This window comes from Choloepus didactylus, chromosome 12 (genome assembly GCF_015220235.1).
Source record: "Choloepus didactylus isolate mChoDid1 chromosome 12, mChoDid1.pri, whole genome shotgun sequence".
Classification (NCBI taxonomy): domain Eukaryota; kingdom Metazoa; phylum Chordata; class Mammalia; order Pilosa; family Megalonychidae; genus Choloepus; species Choloepus didactylus.
The window spans coordinates 79,260,684-79,283,408 of record NC_051318.1 but is presented as its reverse complement, the minus strand read 5'-3'; the positions used below and the strand labels follow the sequence as shown (position 1 = coordinate 79,283,408).

Here is a 22,725-nt window from a genome sequence, read left to right as displayed (position 1 = left end):
GACTGTCTTTTTTTTTTTTTTTTTTTTCAATTGTGGAAACATACATATAGCCTAAATCTTCCCATTCCACCCCCTCCCTAGCATTCCATTAGTGGAATTAATCACATTTAGAATGTTGCAATGCTGTCACCTTCCCACCATCCATTTCTAGAAGTTTCCCTTCACCCCAAACAGAAACCCTACTCTCATTTCTTAACTCCCCGTTGCCCTTTCCCCACTTCTCATAATCCCTCCTCTACTTTTCATCTCTATGGTCATATTCTCTGCTACTTTCTTTGTGTTTACCATGGGGCTTAAGTTTAACCTCTTAAATCTATAACAATCTTGTTTTTCTTTGATACCAGCTTACCTTCAATAGGACATGTAAACTATGTTCCTATACTCCATCATTCCCCCACCTTTATGTAGTTCTTGTCAAAAATTACGCATTTTACATTGAGTCCAAGACCACTGATTTATCATTACAGTTTATGTATTTTAGATCCTGTAGGAAGTAAATAGTGGAGTTATAAATCAAAAATACAGTAGTATTGGTATTTATATTTACCATGTGATCTTTACTGGAAACCTTTATTTCTTCATGTAGTTTCAGTCAATTGTTTAGTGTCCCTTTCTTTCAGCCTGCTCAACTCCCTTTAGCATTTCTTATAGGACTGATTACTGGTGATGAAGTCCCTCAGCTTTTGATTATCCGGGAATGTTTTCATCTCCCCCTCATTTTTATCCTCCAGGTGTTTGTGAATTCTCCAAGTCTCTGATGGTTATTGACTTCTATTTGTATTCCATTGTGGTCAGAGAATGTGCTTTGAACAAATTCATTTTTTTTTTTTTTTTTTTTTTAATTGAGGCTTGTTTTTATGTCCCAGCATCTGGTCCATTCTGGAGAAAGATCCATGATCACTAGAGAAGAATGTGTGTCCCTGTCACCTGGGATGTAATATTCTATATATGTCTGTTAAAATTCTCTATATCTCTCTTTCCTTTCTTTGTTTAACTGTCGGTAGGGCTCCCTTTAGTATCTGAAGTAGGGCAGGTGTTTTATTAGCAAAATCTCTCAGCATTTGTTTGTCTGTGAAAAATTTAAGCTCTCCCTCAAATTTGAAGGAGAGTTTGCTGGATAAAGTATTCTTGGTTGGAAATTTTTCTCTCTGAGAATTTTAAATATGTCATGCCACTGCCTTCTCGCCTCCATGGTGGCCACTGAGTAGTCACTGCTTAGTCTTATGTTGTTTCCTTTGTATGTGGTAAATTGCTTTTCTCTTGCTGCTTTCAGAACTTGCTCTTTCTCTTTAGTATTTGAGAGTCTGATCAGAATATGTCTTGGAGTGGGTTTATTTGGATTTCTTCTATTTGGAGTTTGCTGGGCATTTATGCTTTGTGTATTTATATTGTGTAGAAGGTTTGGGAAGTTTTCCCCAACAATTTCTTTGAATACTCTTTCTAGATATTTACTCTTCTCTTCCCCTTCTGGGACACCAATGAGTCTTAAATTTGGACATTTTATTTTATCTGTCATATCCCTGAGATCCATTTCGATTTTTTCAATTTTTTTCCCCATTCTTTCTTTTGTTCTTTCATTTTCTGTTCTGTGGTCCTCAAGGAGGCTGAGTTGTTGTTCAGCTTCCTCTAATCTTGTATTATGAGTATTCAGTCTTTTAAATTTGGCCTACAGTTTCTTTAATTTCCATAAGATCTTCTATTTTTTTTTATTTACTCTTGCAGTATCTTCTGTATGGTCCTCTAGGGTCTTCTTTATGTCTTTTATATCCTGTGTCGTGCTCTTCTTCATGTCCTTTATATCCTGTGCCATGCTCTCATTGCCTGTCTGTAGTTTTTTGATTAATTGCACCAAGTACTGTGTGTCTTCTGATCTTTTGATTTGGGTGTTTAGGTTTGGGTTCTCCATATCGTCTGGTTTTATCATAAGCTTTAAGATTTTCTGTTGTTTTTGGCCTCTTGGCATTTGCTTTTTGGTTTTTAATTTGTTAGAATTGCAGCTTGGTGGCGTACACTCTCTCCAACCAACCAGCAGATGGCGTCCGTGAGTCACCAGTTCCCCTCAAGTCAGCCCTCCCCAACCCTGCCTTTGTGGTGTGTGAGGATCTGACCCCTCTGGGGTTCACTCGGTCACTTAATTTGGGTGTGCTGTCGGTGCTGTCCGCCCTGAATGAGGGGCATGCGTCTGAGTGGTTAGGGAGGAAGGGCAGCTTTAATAATCAGACCTCCCAGGTATTCCTGGAGATTTAAGGCTGTTCTCTGCCGCTGACCCAAAAGTCCTTGTATTGGCGTAGGTTCCCTGGGATTTCCGAGTGGTTCCCTCTTCCCTGCTGTGCTCTTCCAGGACCTCTGCTGAGGGAGGGAGGGCCGTGCCACGTCACAAGTGCACGCTGGCCTCCAGGGCAGCCCTGAGATGCTGGGCTGTACAGGGGCGTTCCCAGCCTGCTTCAAAGATGGTTGAATGGGACACGTTAACTTCCCCTTTCTGCACAGCTCTGCCCTCCTAGCTCTGGGACAGTCAGCCGTGGATGTATTCAAGGCCACTGTCCACAGCCGATTCTTTGTGGCATGTGAGCGGTGCTGCGGGAAAGACTCCCTGTCACACTGGGTTTCTTGGCACAGCTCTGTGCTGTGTGGGAGTGCCTCTGCCCGTCGGGGAGATGGCTGCAAATTGTGCGTTTTTTTCTCCTTTTTAGCCTATAATTCTTGACTGGTGTGAGGAGGTATGGCCATGTTCCCCCAGGCTCTGGGGTCTGGTTCTGAATGGAAAGGGCCCCACCCCTTTCCTCTTGAAGAAGATAGACCCCCTAGGGGGAGATGATTAGCATTTCAATGGTCTCTCTCTCTGCTTGTGCTATCTCCACCCTTCTCTGAGTCACAGCACTGGAAACTGAAAATGGCTGGGGCTTTCTCCACTGAGCAGAAAAAGAAACAGATAGTCCCCTTCAGACCTAGTCCAAGGCAGCCCTCTGGCTCTCCAAGGTCAGTCATCACCCAAAGCCTCTGTCTGTTTTTTGGGAATTCGTACCTGTAGTGAGCAATTCACACTCGCTACTTAAAACCCCATTTGGAGCTCAACTGAGCTATATTCCCTTGCTGGGATAGAGCTTCTCTCTGGCACCACGAGGCTTTGCAGCTTGGGCTATGGGGGAGGGGGTCTCACAACTTGGATCCACAGGTTTTACTTACAGGTTTTATGCTGTGATCTTGGGCATTCAGGTTGGTGTATGATGAGTGGACGGTCTCGTTTGCCCCCCCGCAGTTATTCTGGATCATTCACTAGTTGCTTCTGGTTTTTTTTAGTTGTTCCAGGGGGACTACTTAGCTTCCACTCCTCTCTATGCCACCATCTTCCCTCTCTTCCCTACATCTTAAAACCATGCTGAAAAAGAACAACATTGGAGGACTCATACTTTATGATGTTAAAACTTACTAAGAAAACCAAAGTAATAAAAAAGAAAAACAATGTGCTAGTGATATAAGGGCATGAATATAGACCACTGGAATTGAGTTGAGAATTCAGAAATAAACCTTCATATCTATGAGCAATTGATTTTCAGTAACGGTGCCGAGTCCATTCAATGGGGAAAGAATATTCCCTGCAACAGCTGATGCTGGGGAAACGATATACATAAGCAAAAGAACGACATGTACCCCTACCTCATACTGCATACAAAAATTAACTCAAAATGGATCAGAGACCTTAATATGAGAACCAAAACTATAAAACTTGTGGAAGAAAAATAGGGAGGCATCTTTAGGGCCTTGGTTAGAGAATGGTTTCTTAGGCTTTACACCAAAAAGCCCAAGCAACAAGAGAAAAATAGATTAATGGGACTTCATTAAATTTAAGACTTTTGAGCTTCCAAAGACTCTGTCGTGAGAGTAGTAAGACAACCCACAGAATGGGAGAGAATACTTGGAATCCACCTATCTGATAAGGATTTAATATTCAGAACATGTAAAGAACCGTAAAAAGACAGAGAACCCAGTTTATAAATGGGCAAAAGACTTGAATAGACGTTTCACCAAAGAAGATATCCAGATGGCCAATAGGCACATACAGAAATACTCAACTTCATCAACATTTTACGGAAATGGAAATTAATACCACAATGAGATACCACCTCATACCCAATAGACTGGCTACTATTAAAGAAAGAAGTATAAAATAATAAATGTTGGAGAGGATGTGTACAAATAGGAACCCTTATACATTGAGAGAATGTTAAATCCTGCATCCTCTGTGGAAAACTTTGGCGGTTCCTCAGAAAGTTAAGTATAGGATTACTATAAAACTCAGCAATCCCACTTCTAGGTATATACCTGAAAGAATTGAAAGCAGGGACTCAACAGATATTTTCTCACTGATGTTCAGAATAGCATTATTCGCAATTGCCAAAAGATGGAAGCAACCTAAGTGCCCATCAACAGATGACTAGATAAACAAAATGTATGTACAATGGAATATTATTCAGCTGTAAAAAGTAATGAATTTCTGATGCATACTATAAGGATGAACCTTGTAGACATCACATTGAGTGAAATTAGAGCAAAAAGGACAAATATATGATCTCACTTTCATGAAATAATTACAATTGGCAAATTTGTGGCATCAGAAACTAGAATATAGATATACTAGAGCTAGGGGTTGGGGGATGGAATAGGGAATTAATGCTTATTTAGTACATGGGTTCGGTTTGGGGTGGTTGGAGAGTTTTGTAATGGATGGTGGTGATTGTAGTACAACGCTGTGAAAGTAATTAACAGCACTGAATTGTATATTTAAAAGTGGTTAAAATGGGGAATTTTACGTTGTATATATCTCATCGGAATAAAAATTAAAAATCTCTTAGAATTGTACAACATGGAGAGTGAAAGCTAATGTAGACTATGGACCATAGTTAATAGTATAATTATAATATTTTTAAAATCAATTATAACAAATATACCACACTAATGTGAAGTCTTAATGAGGAAAACTGTGTAAGGGGTGGGGGCTGTTAAGCAGAGCTTTACATTCTGCATGATTTTTTGGTAAACCTATGTCTTCTCTAATAAAAACAAAATAACTTTGATACTAATTATTAACTAGTATTGCTCAGGTACTTTTTTCTCTACTCTATTCTCTTCTCAATATTATTTTGCAATTCTTACATTTTCTCCATAATGTTCCCATATAATCTTTATGCAAAGATTTCAAACAGAAATTTAAACAATCTTTTTCAGTATTCCAAACCTAGGCTAGATTTTCCCATAGGCAACTCATGTTTCATTTTTAGGCCACAGATATGATAATGAAGTGAAGGGATATGTGGTGGGGAAACCATATTTTGAAATTTCTTTTCGGTGTTTTTCAGAGAAGGCTTTTTACTTCTGAGATGCTACAAAAAATCCTGGAACATAGTGTTTGAAACTTAAAAATTATGGATAAAAGGTTTGACATAAAGAAAGTAAAACCAAACCATACATCCTCTAAAATTGCTTAAAATTATTCATATTCCTCTCTAAGTTTAATATTTTGATGTACCAAGGTGTAGAAGTCAATTATAAAATAGAAGTTAATGTAAAAATTCTTTGTGACCAATCCAGTTGAGGGGCCTTATACATTGCTGTGGAGTCCTCACAGGAAAGGCCTTCAATTCTGTGTTTAATTTTTACATCTAGTTCTAGAACTGACAGATTGCATATGCCTTTTTTTAAAAATTAATTTCAGTTTTATTGAAATATATTCACATATCATGCAGTCATTCATGTACAGTCAGCTGTTCATAGTACCATCATATAGTTGTGCATTTATCACCGCAATCTATTTTTTTAATTATCCCACGTTTTTTATTGCATTTTTATTGAGATATATTTGCATAACATACTATCTTTCAGAATGTACAGTTATTCATAGTTGTGCATTGATCACCACAGTCAATCTTTGAACATTTTCATTACTCCAAAAAATAAAACAAAAATTAGGATAAAAAAGAACATCCAAAATATTTCCATTCCCCTTCTCCCCCCATTGTTAATTTCCTTTTTTTTCACTCTCATTCATTGTTTTTTTTTCTTTTCAATTTTTTTATTGAGATTGTTCATAAACCATACAATTATCCAAAGATCCAACGTATATAATCAGTTGCCCATGGTACCATCATACAGCTGTACTTCCATCACCACAATTAATCTTTTTTTTTTTTTTTTCAATTTTTAGAACATTTTCATTACTCCAGAAAAGAAATAAAGACAAAAAAAGAAAACTCAAATCTTCCCATACCCCTAACCACCCTCTGGCCCCAATTATTGCTTCATAGTTTTGGTATAGTACGTTTGTTACTGTTGATGAAAAAATGTTAAAATACTACTAACTATAGTATATAGTTTGCAATAGGTATATATATTTTTTCCTATATGCCCCTCTACTATTAACTTGTAGTTATAGTGTCATACATTTGTTCTAGTTTCTGAGAGAGATTTGTAATATTTGTACAGTTCATCATGGACATTGTCCACCACAAGATTCACTGTTTTATACATTCCCATCTTTTAACCTCCAACTTTCCTTCTGGTGACATATGTGACTCTGAGCGTTCCCTTTCTACCACCTTCACACACCTTTCAGCACTTAGTTATTCTCACAACTTACTACCATCACCTCTGTCTGTTTACAAACGTTTAAGTTCACCCTAGTTGAACATTCTGCTCATAATAAGCAACTGCTCCCCATTCTTTAGCCTCATTCTATGTCCTGGTAACTTATATTTCACGTCTATGAGTTTCCATATTATAATTAGTTCATATCAGTGAAACCGTGCAATATTTGTCCTTATGTGTCTGTCTTATTTCACTCGATATAGTGCCCTCAAGGTTTCTTCATCAACCCATTTTTTTTAAGATGGTTTTGTTCACATACCATACATTCCATCCTAAGTAAACAATTGTTGTTTCCCGGTATAGTCACGTATTTATGTATTCAGCACCATTGCCACTATCTATATAAAGATATCTCCATTTCTTCCACAAAGGAGGAGGAAGACTCAAAGAAGGTAGAGGGACAAAAGGAAAAGAAAAGAGAGAGAGAAAAAACATGACATCTGGAAAGCAACAAAAGGAAAGATAGCATTATACTAAAGTAGAATGAAGAGTCAGACAACATCACCAATGCCAGGAGTCCCATACCCTTCCCCTGATCATCCCCCCCCCCCCCCAGCATGCATTTAGCTTTGGTGTATTGCCTTTATTATATTAAAGGAAGCATAATACAATGTTTCTGTTAATTATATTCTCTAGTTTGCATTGATTGTATTTTCCCCCCATTCCCACCCTAGTTTTAACAACTTGCAATGTTGACTTTCATTTGTTCTACCTCATGTAAAAACATATTTGTACCTTTTATTACGATCATTGAGCATCCTAGGTTTCACTGAGTTAAACAGTCCTAGTCTTTATCTTTCATCTTTTGTTCTGGTGTCCCACATGCTCCTAACCTTCCTCTTTCAACCATGCTCACAGACATCTTTGTTCAGTGTACTTACATTGTTGTCCTACTATCTCCCAAAATTGTTTTCCAAACCTCTCACTCCTGTCTTTTCCTTTCTGTCTGCAGTGCTTCCTTTAGTGTTTCCTGTAAAGCAAGTATCTTGTTGACAAACTGTCATTGTCTGTTTGTCAGAGAATAAAGCTCTCCCTCATATATGAAGAACAGTTTTGCCAGATACAGGATTCTTGGTTGGTGGTTTTTCTCTTTCAGTATCTTAAATATGTCACCCCACTTCCTTCTTGCCTCCATGGTTTCTATTGAGAAATCCGCACGTAGTCTTACAGGCTTCCTTTGTATGTGATGGATTGCTTTTCTCTTGCTGCTTTCAGGATTCTCTCTCTATCTTTGACATTTGATAATCTGATTATTAAATGTCTTGGCATAGACCTATTCAGACCTATTCTGTTTGTGGTACGCTGAGCTTCTTGGGATCTGTAATTTTATGTCTTTCATAAGAGATGGGAAATTTTCATTGATTATTTCCTCTGTTATTGCTTCTGCCCCCTTTCCCTTCTCTTCTCCTTCTGGGGCATCAATGACACGTACATTCCTGCATTTCATTTTGTCCTTATGTTCCCTGAGAGGTTGCTTGTATTTTTCCATTCTTTTTTCTATCTGTTTTTTTTTGTGTGTGTGTGTAGGCTTTCAGGTGTCTTGTTCTCCAGTTCCTGAGTGTTTTCTTCTGCCTCTTGAGATCTGCTGTTGTATGTTTCCATTGTGTCTTTCATCTGTTGTGTTGTGCCTTTCATTTCCATAGATTCTGCCAGTTGGTTTTTCGAACTTTTGATTTCTACATTATGTACACCCAGTGTTTTCATTATATGCTTCATCTCTTTTGCCATATTTTCCCCAAACTTTTTGAATTGATTTAGTATTAGTTGTTTAAATTCCTGTATCTCAGTTGAAGTGTAAGTTTGTTCTTTTGACTGGACCGTAACTTCCTTTTTCATAGTGTAGGTTGTAGTTTTCTGTTGTCTAGGCATCTGGTTTCCTTGGTTACCCCAATCAGATTTTCCCAGATGAGAATGGGCTAAGGTCTTAGAAGAAGACAACAGTATCATGTCTCCCTGAAGGTGTGTCTTAGAAGATTAGGCACCCTGTGACACCTCAAGTCACTGTGGTTTTCTGTCCAGCGGTGGTGCCTGTCAACCTGTAGCCCCAGACTGGTGTAAGGAGGTGTGGACCATGGCTGTTTTCCCCCAGGCTCTGGTGTCTGGTTCTGAATGGAGGGTGAGTAGTAGAGCTGCACCCCACCTCTTTCCTCTTAGGGAAGATACCCCCCCCAGGGAGCAGTCATTAGCATTTGAGTAGACTCTGCCTGTGCTATCTCCACCCTTGTCTGGATCAGAGCGCTGGGAACTGAAAATGGCTGAGGCTTTCTCCACTGAGCCGAAAAAGGGACAGAAAGCCCCCCTTCAGGGCCAGTCCGCAGCCCCCCTCTGTCTCTCCAAGGTCAGTCATCACCAAAAGCCTCTGTCTGCTTGTTGGGGATTCATAGCTTGTATTGAGCAGTCCAGTCTTGTTAATTAGAACCTCAGTTGGAGCTCAGCTGAGCTATATTTGCTTGCTGGGAGATTGCTGCTCTTTAGCTCTGCGAGGCTTTGCTGTTTAGGCCATGGGGGGAGGGGGCTCCTGGCTTGGATCCACAGTTTTTACTTACAGATTTTATGCTATGATCTTGGGCATTCTTCCCAATTCAGGTTGGTGTATGATGAGTGAATAGTCACGTTTGTCCTCCCGCAGTTATTCCAGATTATTTAGTACTTGTTCCTGGTTGTTTATTAGTTATTTCATGGGGACAAACTAGCTTCCACTCCTCTCTGTGCCACCATCTTCTTCCGTCTCTCATTGTTTTTTTTAATTTATCAAAAATTTTTAAAAAAAGCAATTAAAATAAAACATTTCAAACAAAACCAAAACAAAGGAATAAGAAAAAACAAATAATCTAAAATAACTACATTGCTTCTAACATGTTCCTACCCTACCCCAAGAAAATAAACAGACTATAACCCAACAAAGGAATAAGAAAAACAATAACCTAAAATAACTACATTTCTTCAATCTTGTTCGTACCATACCCCCCAGAAATTAACAAACCAGATTTGTTCCTGGAGATTCCCGGAACATTAGGTTTACCTTCCATAAATTATCTGTTCTTATTAGATTATTGTTCCCCCTTCACTATTTGCTGTCTATTGCTAGGTCCCCTGTCTTCTACAGTATAAACCATTTATTTTACATTTTTCACAGTGTTCACGTTAGTGGTAAAATACAATATTTCTCTTTTTGTGCCTGACTTATTTTGCTCAGCATTATGTCTTCTGGGTTCTTCCATGTTTTCATGTTTCATGACATTGTTCCTTCTTAACTGCCATGTGGTATTCCATTGTGTGTATATACCACGTTTTGTTTATGCACTCATCAGTTGAAGGACATTTGGGTTGTTTCCATCTCTTGGCAATTGTGAATATTGCTGCTATGAACATTGGCATGCAGATATCTGTTTGTGTCACTGCTTTCATACCTTCCGGGTATATACTGAAAAGTGCAATTACTGGATCGAAGGGAAACTCTATATCTAGTTTGCTAAGGAACTGCCAGACTATCTTCCATAGTGACTGTACCACTATACAGTCCAACCAACAATGAATAAGAGTTCCAATTTCTCCACATCCTCTTCAGCATTTGTAGTTTCCTGTTTGTTTAATGGCAGCCAGTCTAATTGGTGTGAGATGATATCTCATTATGGTCTTAATTTGCATCTCCCTAATAGCTAGTGAAACTGAACGTTTTTCATGTGTTTTTTGGCCATTTGTATTTCCTCTTCAGAGAACTGTCTTTTCATATCTTTTGCCCATTTTATAATTGAGCTGTCTGTACTATTGTCGTAGAGTTGTAGGATTTCTTTATATATGCAAGATACCAGTCTTTTGTCAGATACATGGTTTCCAAATATTTTTTCCCATTGAGTTGGCTGTCTCTTCACCTTTTTGACAAATTCCTTTGAGGTTACAGAAGCTTTTAATTTTGAGGAGTTCCCGTTTATCTCTTTTTTCTTTCGTTGCTTGTGTTTGGATGTAAGGTCTAGGAGGTGACCTCCTAATACAAGGTCTTGAAGCTACATTATCTTCTAGGAGTTTTATGATACTGTCTCTTATATTGAGGTCTTTAATCCATTTTGAATTAATTTTTGTGTAAGATGTGAGGTACGGGGCCTCTTTCATTCTTTTGGATATGGATATCCAGCTCTACCAGTCACATTTATTGAATAAACTGTTACTTCCCAGTTCATTGGTTTTGGGGGCCTTATCAAAGATCAGTTGACTGTTGATCTGGGGGTCTATATCCGAATTCTTAATTCGATTCCATTGATCAATATGTTTGTCTTTGTGCCAGTACCTTGCTGTTTTGACAACTGCAGCTTTATAATAAGCTTCAAAGTCAGGGAGTGTAAGTCTTCCCACTTTATTTTTCTTTTTTAAAATATTTTTAGCAATTTGAGGAATCTTCTCCTTCCAAATAAATTTGATAAGCTAGCTTTTCCAAGTCTGCAGAGTAGGTTGTTGGAATGTTGATAGAAATTGCATTGAATATGTAGATGATTTTGGGTAGAATTGACATCTTAATGACATTTAGCCTTCCTATCTGTGACCATGGAATATTTTTCCATCTTTTTAGGTCCCTTTCTACTTCTTTTAGTAGAGTTATGTAGTTTTCTTTGTATAGGTCTTTTACATCTTTGGTTAAGTTTATTCTTAGGTACTTGATTTTTTTAGTAGCTATTGAGAATGATGTCTTTTTCTTGAGTGTCTCTTCAGTTCGTTCATTTTTAGTGTATAGGAACATTACTGACTTATGTGCATTAATCTTGTATCCTGCTCCTGCTAAATTTGCTTATTTGCTCAGGTAGCTGTGTCGTTGATTTCTCAGGGTTTTCCAGATAAAACATCATATCATCTGCAAATAATGACTCTTTTACTTCTTCCTTTCCAATTTGGATGCCTTTTATTTCTTTGTCTTGCTGGATTCCTCTGATTAGCACTTCTAGTACAGTGTTGAGTAACAGTGGTGACATCGGGCATCTTTGTCTCATTCCTGATCTTAGAGGGAAGGCTTTCAGTCTCTCATCATCGTGTACTATTCTGGCTGTGGGTTTTTCATATATGCCCTTTATCATATGGAGGAAGTTTCCTTCAGTTCTTACCTTTTGAAGTGTTTTTATCAAAAAATGATGCTGGATTTTGTTGAATGGTTTTTCAGCATCTATTGAGATGATCATTTGATTTTTCCCTTTTGATTTGTTAATGTGTTGTAATTCTGTTGATTGATTTTCTTATGTTGAACTATTCTTGCATGCCTAGGATGAAGCCCACTTGGTCATGGTGTGTGATTTTTTTGTAATGTGTGTTTGGATTCAATTTGCAAGTATTTTGTTGAGAATTTTTCAGGAGGGAGATTGGCCTGTAATTTTCCTTTCTTGTAGCATCTTTATTTGGTTTTGGTATTAGAGTGATGTTAGCGTCATTAAGTGAGTTATGTAGTGTTCCATTTTCTTCAGTGTTTTGAAAGAGTTTAAGTAAGATTGGTATCAGTTCTTTTGGAAAGTTGGTAGAATTCCCCTGTGAAGCCATCTGGCCCTGGGCACTTATTTGTGAAAAGCTTTTTGATGACTGATTGGATCTCTTTTCTTGCGATTGGTTGTTTGAGGTCTTCTATTTCTCCTCTGATCAGTCTAGGTTGTTCATATGTTTCTAGGAAATTGTCCATTTCTTTTACATTATCTAATTTGTTGGCAAACAGTTGTTCATAGTATCCTCTTATAATTTTTTTTTATTTATTCAGGATCCACAGTAATGTCTCCTCTCTCATTTATTATTTTGTTTATTTGGGTCTTCTCTCTTTTTGATTTTGTCAGTCTAGCTAGGGGCTTGTCAATCTTGTTGATTTTCTCAAGGAACCGACTTTTGATGTTATTTATTCTCTCTTGTTTTTTGTTCTTTATGTCATTTATTTCTGCTTTAATCCTTGTTATTTTTTTTTTCTTCTACTTGTTTTAGGATTAGTTTCCTGTTCATTTTCTAGCTTCTTCAGTTGCTCCATTAGTTCTTTGATTTTAGCTCTTTCTTCCTTTTTAATGTATGCATTTAGAGCTATAAATTTTCCCCTCAATACAGCCTTTGCTGCTTCTCATAAGTTTTGATATGTTATGTTCTCATTTTCATTTGTTTCTGTATATTTAGCAATTTCTTTTGCTATTTCTTCTTCAACCCCCTGATTATTTACGAATGTGTTGTTTAATCTCCAGGTATTTTTGAATTTTCCAAGTCTCTGATGGTTATTGACTTCTAATTGTATTCCATTGTGATCAGAAAATGTGCTTTGAATAATATCAATCTTTTTAAATTTTTTGAAGCTTGTTTTATGGCCCAGCATATAATCTATTTTGGAGGAAGTTCCGTGAGCATAAAAGAATAGTGTGTATTCTGGTGATTTCAGATATAATGTTCTATATATGTCTGTTAATTCAAATTCATTTATCAGATTATTTAGGTTTCCAGTTTCCTTATTGGTCCTCTGTCTGGTTAATCTGTCTATAGGAGAGAGTGATCTATTGAAGTCTCCCACAATTATTGTGGAAACATCTATTGCTTCTTCAGTTTTACAAATGTTTGTCTCATTTATTTTGAGGCATATTGATTGGGTACATAGACACTTATGATTGTTATTTCTTCTTGTTGAATTGTCCCTTTTATTAGTATATAGTGACCTTCTTTGTCTCTTAACATCCTTGCATGAGATTAATATTGCTACTCCTGCCTTCTTTTGTCTGTAGCTTGGGTGAAATATTTTTTTCCATCCTTTCACTTTCAAGTGTCTCTGGTTCTAAGATGAGTCTCTTGTAAGCAACATATTGATGGTTCATATTTTTAAATCCATTCTGTCAATCTGTATCTTTTAATTGGGTAGTTTAATCCTTTACTTTCAGTGTTATTGCTGTAAAGGCATTTCTTGAATCAGGTATCCTGTCCTTTGGTTTTTTTGTGTGTCAGATATATTTTCCCCCCTCTCTCTTTATTTCCTTTAATGTACCCTTACTAAATCTCTTTAGTTATGAACCCTTCTCCATACCTGTCTCCTTTCTTTGTTTCTCTGTTGGTAGAGCTCCTTTTAGTATCTCTTGTACAGCAGGTCTCTTGTTAGCAAATTCTCTCAGCATTTGTTTGTCTGCTAAGATTTTAAGCTCTCTCTCAAATTTGAAGGAGAGCTTTTCTGGATAAAGAATTCTTGGTTGGCTGTTTTTCTCTTTTAGAATTTAAATATGTCATGCCACTGCCTTCTTGCTTCCATGGTGGCCACTGAGTAGTCACTGCTTGGTCTTACTCTGTTTACCTTGTAAGTGGTGAACTGCTTCTGTCTTGCTGCTGTCAGAACTTGCTCCTTCTCTTCAGTTTTTGACAATCTGATCAGACTATGTCTCAAAGTGGGTTTATTTGGTTTTATTCTGTTTGGAGTTCGTTGGGCATCTATGGTTTATGTATTTATGTCGTTTAGAAGGGCTGGGTAGTTTTCCCCAACAATTTCTTTAAATACTTCTAAACCTTTATCCTTCTCTTCCTCTTCTGGAATACCAATGACTTTTATATTTGTGTGCTTCTTCTTGTCCATCATATCCCTAAGATCCGTTTTGAATTTTTCAATTTTTTTCACCATTCTTTCTTTATTACTGTCACTTTCAAGCCTGGACTCTTCCAGTTCACTTATTCTTTCCTCAACTTCCTCTAATCTAGTACTGTGTGAATCCATAGTCTTTTTAATTTGATCAACAGTTTCTTTTATTTCCATAAGTTCATCTATTTTTCTCATTTACTCTTGCAAATTCTTCTCTATGCTCTTCTAGGGTCTTCTTCAAGTCCTTTATATCCTGTGCCATAATCTCGTTGTTTGTGATTACTTCTTTGATTATTTGCTGCAAGTACTATGTTTCCTCTGTTTTTTAATTTGGGTGTTTGAGTTTGTGTTATCCATATCTTCTGGTTTTTTCATATCCTTTAAAATATTCTGTTTTTTTTTTGGCCTCTTGGCATTTGCCTATCTTGATAGGGTTCTTTTAGGGTATGCAGGTTTATTTGAACAATTATCTATAATTTGTCAGAGCTACACAGCTTGGTGGAGTGCACTTTCTCTAATTTACCAGCAGATGGTGCCCCCAAGCCATCTATTAACCTCAAGCTAGTTCTCCCCAACTTCGTCTGTGTGGCAAGTAGGGGTTTGAAACTTTTGGGGGTCCAATCAGTGCACCAAATTTCCATATACAGACGGTGCAGCCAGACCTGAAGGTGGGGGGTGTGCACTGTGCAGTTAGGGAGGGAAGGTGGCTTTAAGACTCAAGTCTCCCACTGTTCCTGGAGTCTTAAAGCTGTTGCAGGAGTCCAACCCTTTGGCTCAGACTTCCCACAGTCTCTGCTGTGGGCCCACAAATCCCTGGAATTTGTGTAGGGCCCTTGGGACTTCCATGCAGGACCTGCCTCCAAGGTGTGTGTACTCTGCGGGCCTCCGCAGAGGGAAGACTGCGCAGCATCACAGGTGAGCAGTGTCCCCAAGGGTAGCCCTGGGCTGCGGCCCTGTGCATGGGCTTCTCCCTGCCCACTGAAAAGATGGTTGTATGGGGCCTGGTAACTTCCAACTTGCCTGGACCTCTGCCTTCCCACCTCCGAGACAATTAACTGCAGGTGTGCGAATGGCTATGTCCATGCCAGACACTGACGTGGGTGCCCGGGGCATAGAAAGCACTCCTCACTGTGCTCAACTGCACGGCTCTTGCTGCCAGAACTTGCCCGGACCTCCGCCTTCCCACCTCTGAAACAATTAACTCCAGATGTGTGAATGGCTATGTCCATGCCAGATACTGAGGTGGGTGCCTGGGGGGTGCCTGGGGCGTAGAAAGCAGTCCTCACTGTGCTCGACTGCATGGGTCTTGCTGCCAGATCTGTAGCCACTTTCAGGGTTTTTTTAAACTACTGCGCCTCCAAACGCCGACCCTTTTTCTCCCACTACAGCGTGGCTGCTGTTTCCCCAGCAGCCCCTCATTCACTAGTTTCTGAATGCACATTCTCGGTTTCACCAAGTGCACAGTCACTGTAGATGAAATAGACCTTGTCCAGCCAGTACAACCCTGGAACTGGTATTCTGGAGCACTTTCTGTCTTTTATCTGGTGTTTTTCATGGAGATGTATTTTGCTCTCTCTCTCCCAGTGTGCCATCTTGGACCCTCCTCAACCCCAATCTATTTTTGAACATTTTCCTTACACTGGAAAGAATAAGAATAAAAAGTAAAAGTTAAAAAAAAAAAAGGCACCCAAATCATCCCCCCCATCCCACCCTATTTTTCATTTAGTTTTTGTCCCTGTTTTTCTAGTCATCCATCCATACACTGGATACAGGGAGTGCCATCCACAAGGTTGTCACAATCACGCTCACACTCCTTGTAAGCTACATTGTTTTACAATTGTCTTCAAGGGTCAAGGCTACTGGGTTGGAGTTTGATAGTTTCAGGTATTTACTTCTATCTTCTCCAATACATTAAAACCTAAAAAGTGTTATCTATATAGTACATCAGAATGTCCATCAGAGTGACCTCTTGACTCTATTTGAAAATCTCAGCCAGTGAAACGTTATTTCATTTCATTTCGCATCCCCCTTTTGGTCAAGAAGATGTTCTCAGTCCCACAGTGCTGGGTCCAGATTCATCCCTGGGAGTCATATCCTGCATTGCTAGGGAGATTTACACTCCTAGGAGTCGGGTCCCATGTAGTGGGGAGGGCAGTGAGTTCACCTGCTGCAGTTGGCTTAGCCAGAGAGGGCCACATCTGAGAAACAAAGAGTTACTCAGGGGGAGACTCTCAGGCACGATTATAAGCAGGTTTAGCCTCTCCTTTGCAGTAACAAGCTTCAGAAGGGCAAACCCCAAGATAGAGGGCTTGTCTTATGGCATTTTAAATATGAAAGAACTGATTTTTCTAAGTTAAAGTGTCCTTCTCAAAGCCCTGGCAATGCCAACATCCACCACAAGATGGCTTTACTGCCTTAAAATTCACAGTCAATGCAGTCTCAACTTAGGACAGTCTTCAAATTGTTTTTTTTTTTTTTTTTAAAGAAAAGTAATTGAGTACAATTTAAGTTTTAATTTAAATAGAATTGTATCAGGTCTCTTATATATTTAGTCTGTGCCAAATAATACAGCTTACCAGCTTTCCTTTTAGTGGGTTATGAAAATTAAGCATATACTTTTATTTTTCAGAAAAATGAATCACTGAAACTGTAAATTTACTATGCTTTATTTACTGGTGCTTATTGGTAATTATTAATAGGACTTTTGTGGAGTTTATAAAAGATTGCATAAAGCAATATATATTAGGTAACCTGAAAATTGAAAAACAAACTGTCCCCGCCCCCTTTTTTTTTAATTAAAAGAAATTAAACAGAAAAAGCTAGAGAAGTGAAGGACAGTGTTGTGGAAATAGTCAAATGATACACTAGGAGAAGTGTTACTTTTGATTGGGAGTCCTACAATGTTTTCCTTGTATTTTATCTGCTGCATTTTCTCCGAGTAATTGAAATGGAACAAATGATGTGCTGTGCTGTCATTTTTACTTTCAAGGAATCCCAAATTTGGGAGAACTTATTTAAGATCATGTCCATTTCTGAATTATCATGAATTTGCAATACTATTTAAAAAATTCCTAAATGGTAGACATTTTTTGTTTACAATAAATATATCACCACCTTTATGATTCAGAAAGTTTTTTCTTTTATTGTTTCTTCTTTTATTTTTTTGGCTCTAAATCCCCCTTCTGTATATGAGTATCACTTAACAAATTTGAGATCAGGATTGGGGCTACCTTCTCAAAGCTATTCCTTTGTGTTCCTGAAAGATTTGTTTTCCTCTTGATATTTTTGGTACACCAAGCCCCTAAGTTTTCTAGAAGAATCCTGGTTTATTAAAATCATCATCATCATCATCGTCATCTTTGTTTTCTTCTGTCATTTATTGAGACCTTACTCTGTGCCAGTTCTCATGTTAAATACTTTATGTGTATTATCTTATGTAATTTTCAGAACTGTATTGAGAAATAGAAATTATTTTCCTGTCCCCCTTTTACTTTAGAGATGAAGAAACGGAAACTTTTATTATACCATCATCTTTTGTTGCTATAGATCCTTAGTAATTTCCTCATCTACCAGATAAACTACTGTTTATTCTTGAATGCCACCTCTTCTCTCCTTTTGTTCTTGACCACTTTTGAGCGGAATTTTTAAAAATTCATATTTCCATTGTCTTTTACATGTACATCTGTTTTTGTAACAAGCTGGATCAAAGTTTTAGAATGGTACAGTAGAAAGAAGACAAGCTGTAGTGTGAAACAACTTGAGTTTGAATCCTAATTCTGCTTATTAGCTGAGTGACCTCTGGCGAAGTACTTTATTTACCCTCTGCCCTCAGTTTTCTCACTTAAGATACATGAATAATAATAATGTGTTTTACATTTTTGGAGGTAACTTAAATAACTTATGTAAAGGGCCTTGCATATTTTCTGGTATATTTAGGAGTTGCTAAATAAATTATAGTAAAAAGAAAAAATCATTTATTAAGCAGTTTTGAATGTTCTGTTTTGTTGAATATAAGGGAGACAGAGATTAACAGGACAGTCCCTGCCCTCTTGGAGTATGTAGGCTAGTGAGAGAGAGAAAGAAGCCAACAGTATCAAAATAGTGAAACAAGTACAATGACAAGTACACATAAAGGGAGAGTGGGGGTGCATCTCAGCTTAGTGAGGTAAAGAGGTTACTTTTCCTGCTAGACTGTTTACTTTGAGAGCTCTAATTCCCCATCAGGAAATGAGGGACAGATCTCCATATGAGCGATGGTAAAAGTCGAAGGGGAGGAGAATATAAATGTGTGTATTTGCGTGTGTGTACATACTCACACCCTGTTCAATGTGATTATTTCTATTTGGAAAATAATTAAAGCTATTTTATAGTATAACCTATGGAAAATAGAGGTTGACAAAATCATTGATTGGTAACAGTGTGTGGATGCCAGGTGTAGTGAATATTTGGGATTCTTAGAAGCTGAATTCTCTCCCTGTGTTTTGGGGAATTTCCCGTTTTAAGAGTCCTGGTGGTAGAGAAGCAAACATTGCCAGATACTTTTTTTAAGCCACATTTGCTGCTCTGCCATGCACAGATACCTCAGCTCTGCAGGTCATATGTAGCTGCACTCTATTAGGGCTAGTTACACACACAAAAGCAGAAGTAGTGGAAGCTGGAGGTTAAGTTGCTAGGGTACATGCTCAGAGCCAGTGAGATCTATGGTTCAAGGTGCAGTGCTAAAGGCTTGCACCAGACCATGAAAGCTGATTTTCAACATCTCTTCACAATTTTGGGTTCAGTAATATTGAGTTGGTAGTTGAAACTTGCCATAATAGGATGGGTTTTATTTTTTTTACTGTTTTATTTTTTTACTGTTTTAATTACTATAGCTTTATAATAAATATAGATATTTGGTAGGGCAGATCCTCATGTGTTATTTTTCATGCTGTTCTGCTTTTTTCTCTCCATATCAATTTTAGAAGCAAATTATCAAGTCTCTTAAAATATTATGTTGTGGTTTTGATTGAAATTGCCGTATTTGCAGATCAACTTAAAGACAACTGAGATCTTTATGATGTTTTACTACTAGTGATATGCCTGGGATAGTGCCTCTCTGGAAAAAAAGTAAAAATGAAAATACAACCCTGATTTGTAGCATTTGCCAGTTTCTCTGGTGTAATTATTCCCATCATGGCCGATTGTAAGCCACCTGGAATTGGGAAGATAAGTGCATAGTTGGTTCTTGTGAACTGTTAATGAGCCAGCTGTAGCACATTGTTGGATGTGTCTCTTAATTTAGTTTTTCCATAATGTTTTATAACTTATTGAAGGTATATAAGTAGTGTATCTGTTTTAATATTTATTTCAGGAACTTTCTGTTTTTGTTGTTGTAAATAGTGTTTTTTAAAATTATTTTTTTCTATTGGTACATAGAAAGGCAACTGATATTTGTATATTGATCTTAAATTCTGTGACCTTCCTAAGTATTATTATTCTTAATATGTTTGTAGATTATTTCATATTTTTTGTGTGAAAAATCATATAGATGCCTTCTGACGTGTATGTCACAGAGGAGTGGTAAAGATACCCTAGTTGCTCTGAATATTAAATATTAATAAAGTTTAATTACTTTCTTACTAAGAATTAAATAAAAGCAAATGTTTACCACCCTCTTTAAAAGATGTGCCCTCCCCAGGATGTGCATATCTCACTTTGGAATACAGTAGGTCTAGATTATTACTGACTATCCAATGGAACTTTCTGCAATGATGAAATGTTCTATATCTGTACTGTACAGATATAGAACACTTGAAATGTGGTGAGTGCGGCTGAGGAACTGAGTTTTGAATTTCATTTAATAGTAATTAATTTAAATATAAATTTAAATAGACAGATGTGGCTGGTGGGTCATATTGAACAGCTCAGGCTAGATAGTTGTCAATGTCTATGGTAAAAGTTTTGGGAATAGTAAAATAAAGGGAGAAGATGACCATTATAATAACTAACCTACCTATGATTTCATTTAAATGTCTTTATTTTAATGACATTAACAAAAGCAAAATTCATCTTGAATAAGCTGCTTATCTATATTTGTTAAGGGTTTTGGACTTTTTCAACTTGGAATTTAATCTCTTTTCTCGTATTTTCTATTCCTAAATTTATTACAAAATTATTCCTTTGCAGACAAATACTTGGAATTTAATCTCTTTTCTCGTATTTTCTATTCCTAAATTTATTACAAAATTATTCCTTTGCAGACAAATACTGGTAAATATGGAATAGAAATTTATCAACTCGGGGACATGCTTACTTAGAAAATGAAGTATCAAAGTTAGTAAATCATTTCACATTTTCCTTTGCTGAAAATATAAATTAATTTGCACAGCAAGATTTATCTAACAGACCATAACAACAAAAATGGCCTTTTTTTCCTTTATAGGTATGATACTACTTAAAGGTATAATAGGTTATCACATGGAAAGTGATATCACCTAAGGTTAAACTTATTTTTCAGAGATGTGAGCAGATTTTACTCTCATTTTCCAACTATTCCATAAGCAATTTATAATATAAACCTTTTTTAACTTTCTAGTTAGTTACTCTGTCAATTTTATTTTTGTCTTTGACTGGAATGTAGCTAGAGAGAACCTTTCTTCTCCCTAATTGCATCACACACAGTACAGCATTAGATTTAAAATCATTTTAAAAGGATATGTAGAAATGAATCATGTACAGCTCATACTTCATAGGTGTTATATAGTTTAAATTTTGGGGAATTGTATTCTTTGTTTATGCCAGAAGAGGGTGTACTTTAAACTTGATGCTTTTTGAGCAGAAAACATTCCTTTTAACTCTGCAGTAAAGTTGATGCCCTGAAAATTACGAAGTTTCTTAATTACAGAATGTCCCTTATTATGCGTGAGGAAAGGAGAGAAGGGGGATGTATGTGAATGATTTCGAGCACCTAAGGCTGAAAACATCTATTAATATTCCTTTATTTGAGAAATATTACTTTGTTTTCCTAGCATTTTCTTTTATTTCTTTCTGAAAATTAATTTCAAATTTTAAAATAAATATTGTTATTCAGGAGACCTTTTTGAAGGAAATTTTATCTTTACCAAAAAAGTGATACATTTAATTTCAGTTTTTACCTTATTTAATTGAAGTTAGCTTTATAGATCATGAAACATGAACATTAAGGAAAAGGGGAACAGTATACAAAGACTGATGGAACTAAAAAGTAGTTTTTATTCCTTTTTGTTTTGACAGCTTGAAGGTCCATGTGTGTTGCAGATTCAAAAAATTCGCAATGTTGCTGCACCAAAGGATAACGAAGAATCTCAGGCTGCACCAAGAATGCTGCGTTTGCAAATGACTGATGGTCATATAAGTTGCACAGGAGTAGAATTTAATTATATGTCAAAAATAAGGTGATTGACACTTTATTTTGTATATTTGTTACAGAGTGTTTGAAGGTATATTCAAAATGGATTTTGTTTTAAGTGGTTTGAAAAGAAGGAATGAACTCTTAAGTACTTGTAATTTTTCAGAAGAAATAGCAGAGCTTTGCATTTCTGCTTGATCTACATAGAAAAATAAATAAGAATGGAGTTAGTTACTTCTTTCTTCAATGTTGGTTAAGTAAACAGAAATTTAAAGTGTTCTTGCATGAAAAGTAATCTTTTAATCTGTCATAGAAAATTTCGAGTCATCCAGTTGCCCAGAACAAACATAATTTGAAAAATATATTACAGTTTCTTCTTTAACAGTTAGCTTAGTAACTGTGTCCATTACACAACTTAGTGTTCTAGAAAGGTGTTGTAGGCTAGTGAGTTTTCTTAGGAAATAATGAAGTCAGGGAGGTTCATGTGCTCCTTTCCCAGATGAGGAGTAGCTCCATCAGGAACAATTTTCCAGATCCTTCTTTTGACTATTTTTATAAGAGGCTTTTAGAGGCATGTCTATTGGAATGGAGGAAAAACAATGAGAAGGAAGGGAAAGTGTCTCCTTTATCCTCACTGTCCCCATTAGGCTAGTTTGAGCTGTGTTTTCTCAGGTGAAACTTGCACTGGAAATGTTCAAGTTCTGTTTCCTTCTGTTAGTCATTTTATGTGTTCATATTTGCTGCTCTGGGTCCTCTGACTTTTTTCATTAGATGTAAACTCCTGAACTATTCTTCTCCCTGAACCAGCGTTTAGCAAGCATATAACATACATTATGTTCCCATTCTTTTGTGAGGTACTAGAGGTACAAAGGTAAATAAGGTTTAGACTTTGTCTCCTAGAAATTATATTCTAATGAGGTAGGAACGTAGGCATACAAATCATTATAATAAATATATCAGCTGAATGGAGTAGAAGTCCAAAAAATTATCTGTACACTAGGGAGCTGGGAGTGGGACTTGTATACCATTCTCAGTGATTTCCTGGTTTTTTTTTTTTCCTTAAACCAGTGATGTCTGCCTCTGGTTACTGAGATGTCTTCCTCAGAAGATATGTGTATATTTGCCTAAAATGTTGATTTTTGTATAAATAGGGGATTTGTCA

At 37.0% G+C, this 22,725-nt stretch overlaps 1 protein-coding gene across 6 annotated transcripts in view; it reads left to right on the top strand.

Annotated features, from left to right (window-relative positions):
* The window catches only part of TDRD3 (tudor domain containing 3), a 291,817-nt gene that overhangs the window by 118,214 nt on the left and 150,878 nt on the right, over positions 1-22,725 (top strand). For all 6 annotated transcript variants that reach the window (XM_037799609.1, XM_037799608.1, XM_037799611.1 and 3 more), the window contains one exon: positions 21,449-21,609. In XM_037799609.1, coding sequence (XP_037655537.1) covers positions 21,449-21,609 — 161 coding nt within the window. The remainder of the gene's footprint in view (positions 1-21,448; positions 21,610-22,725) is intronic.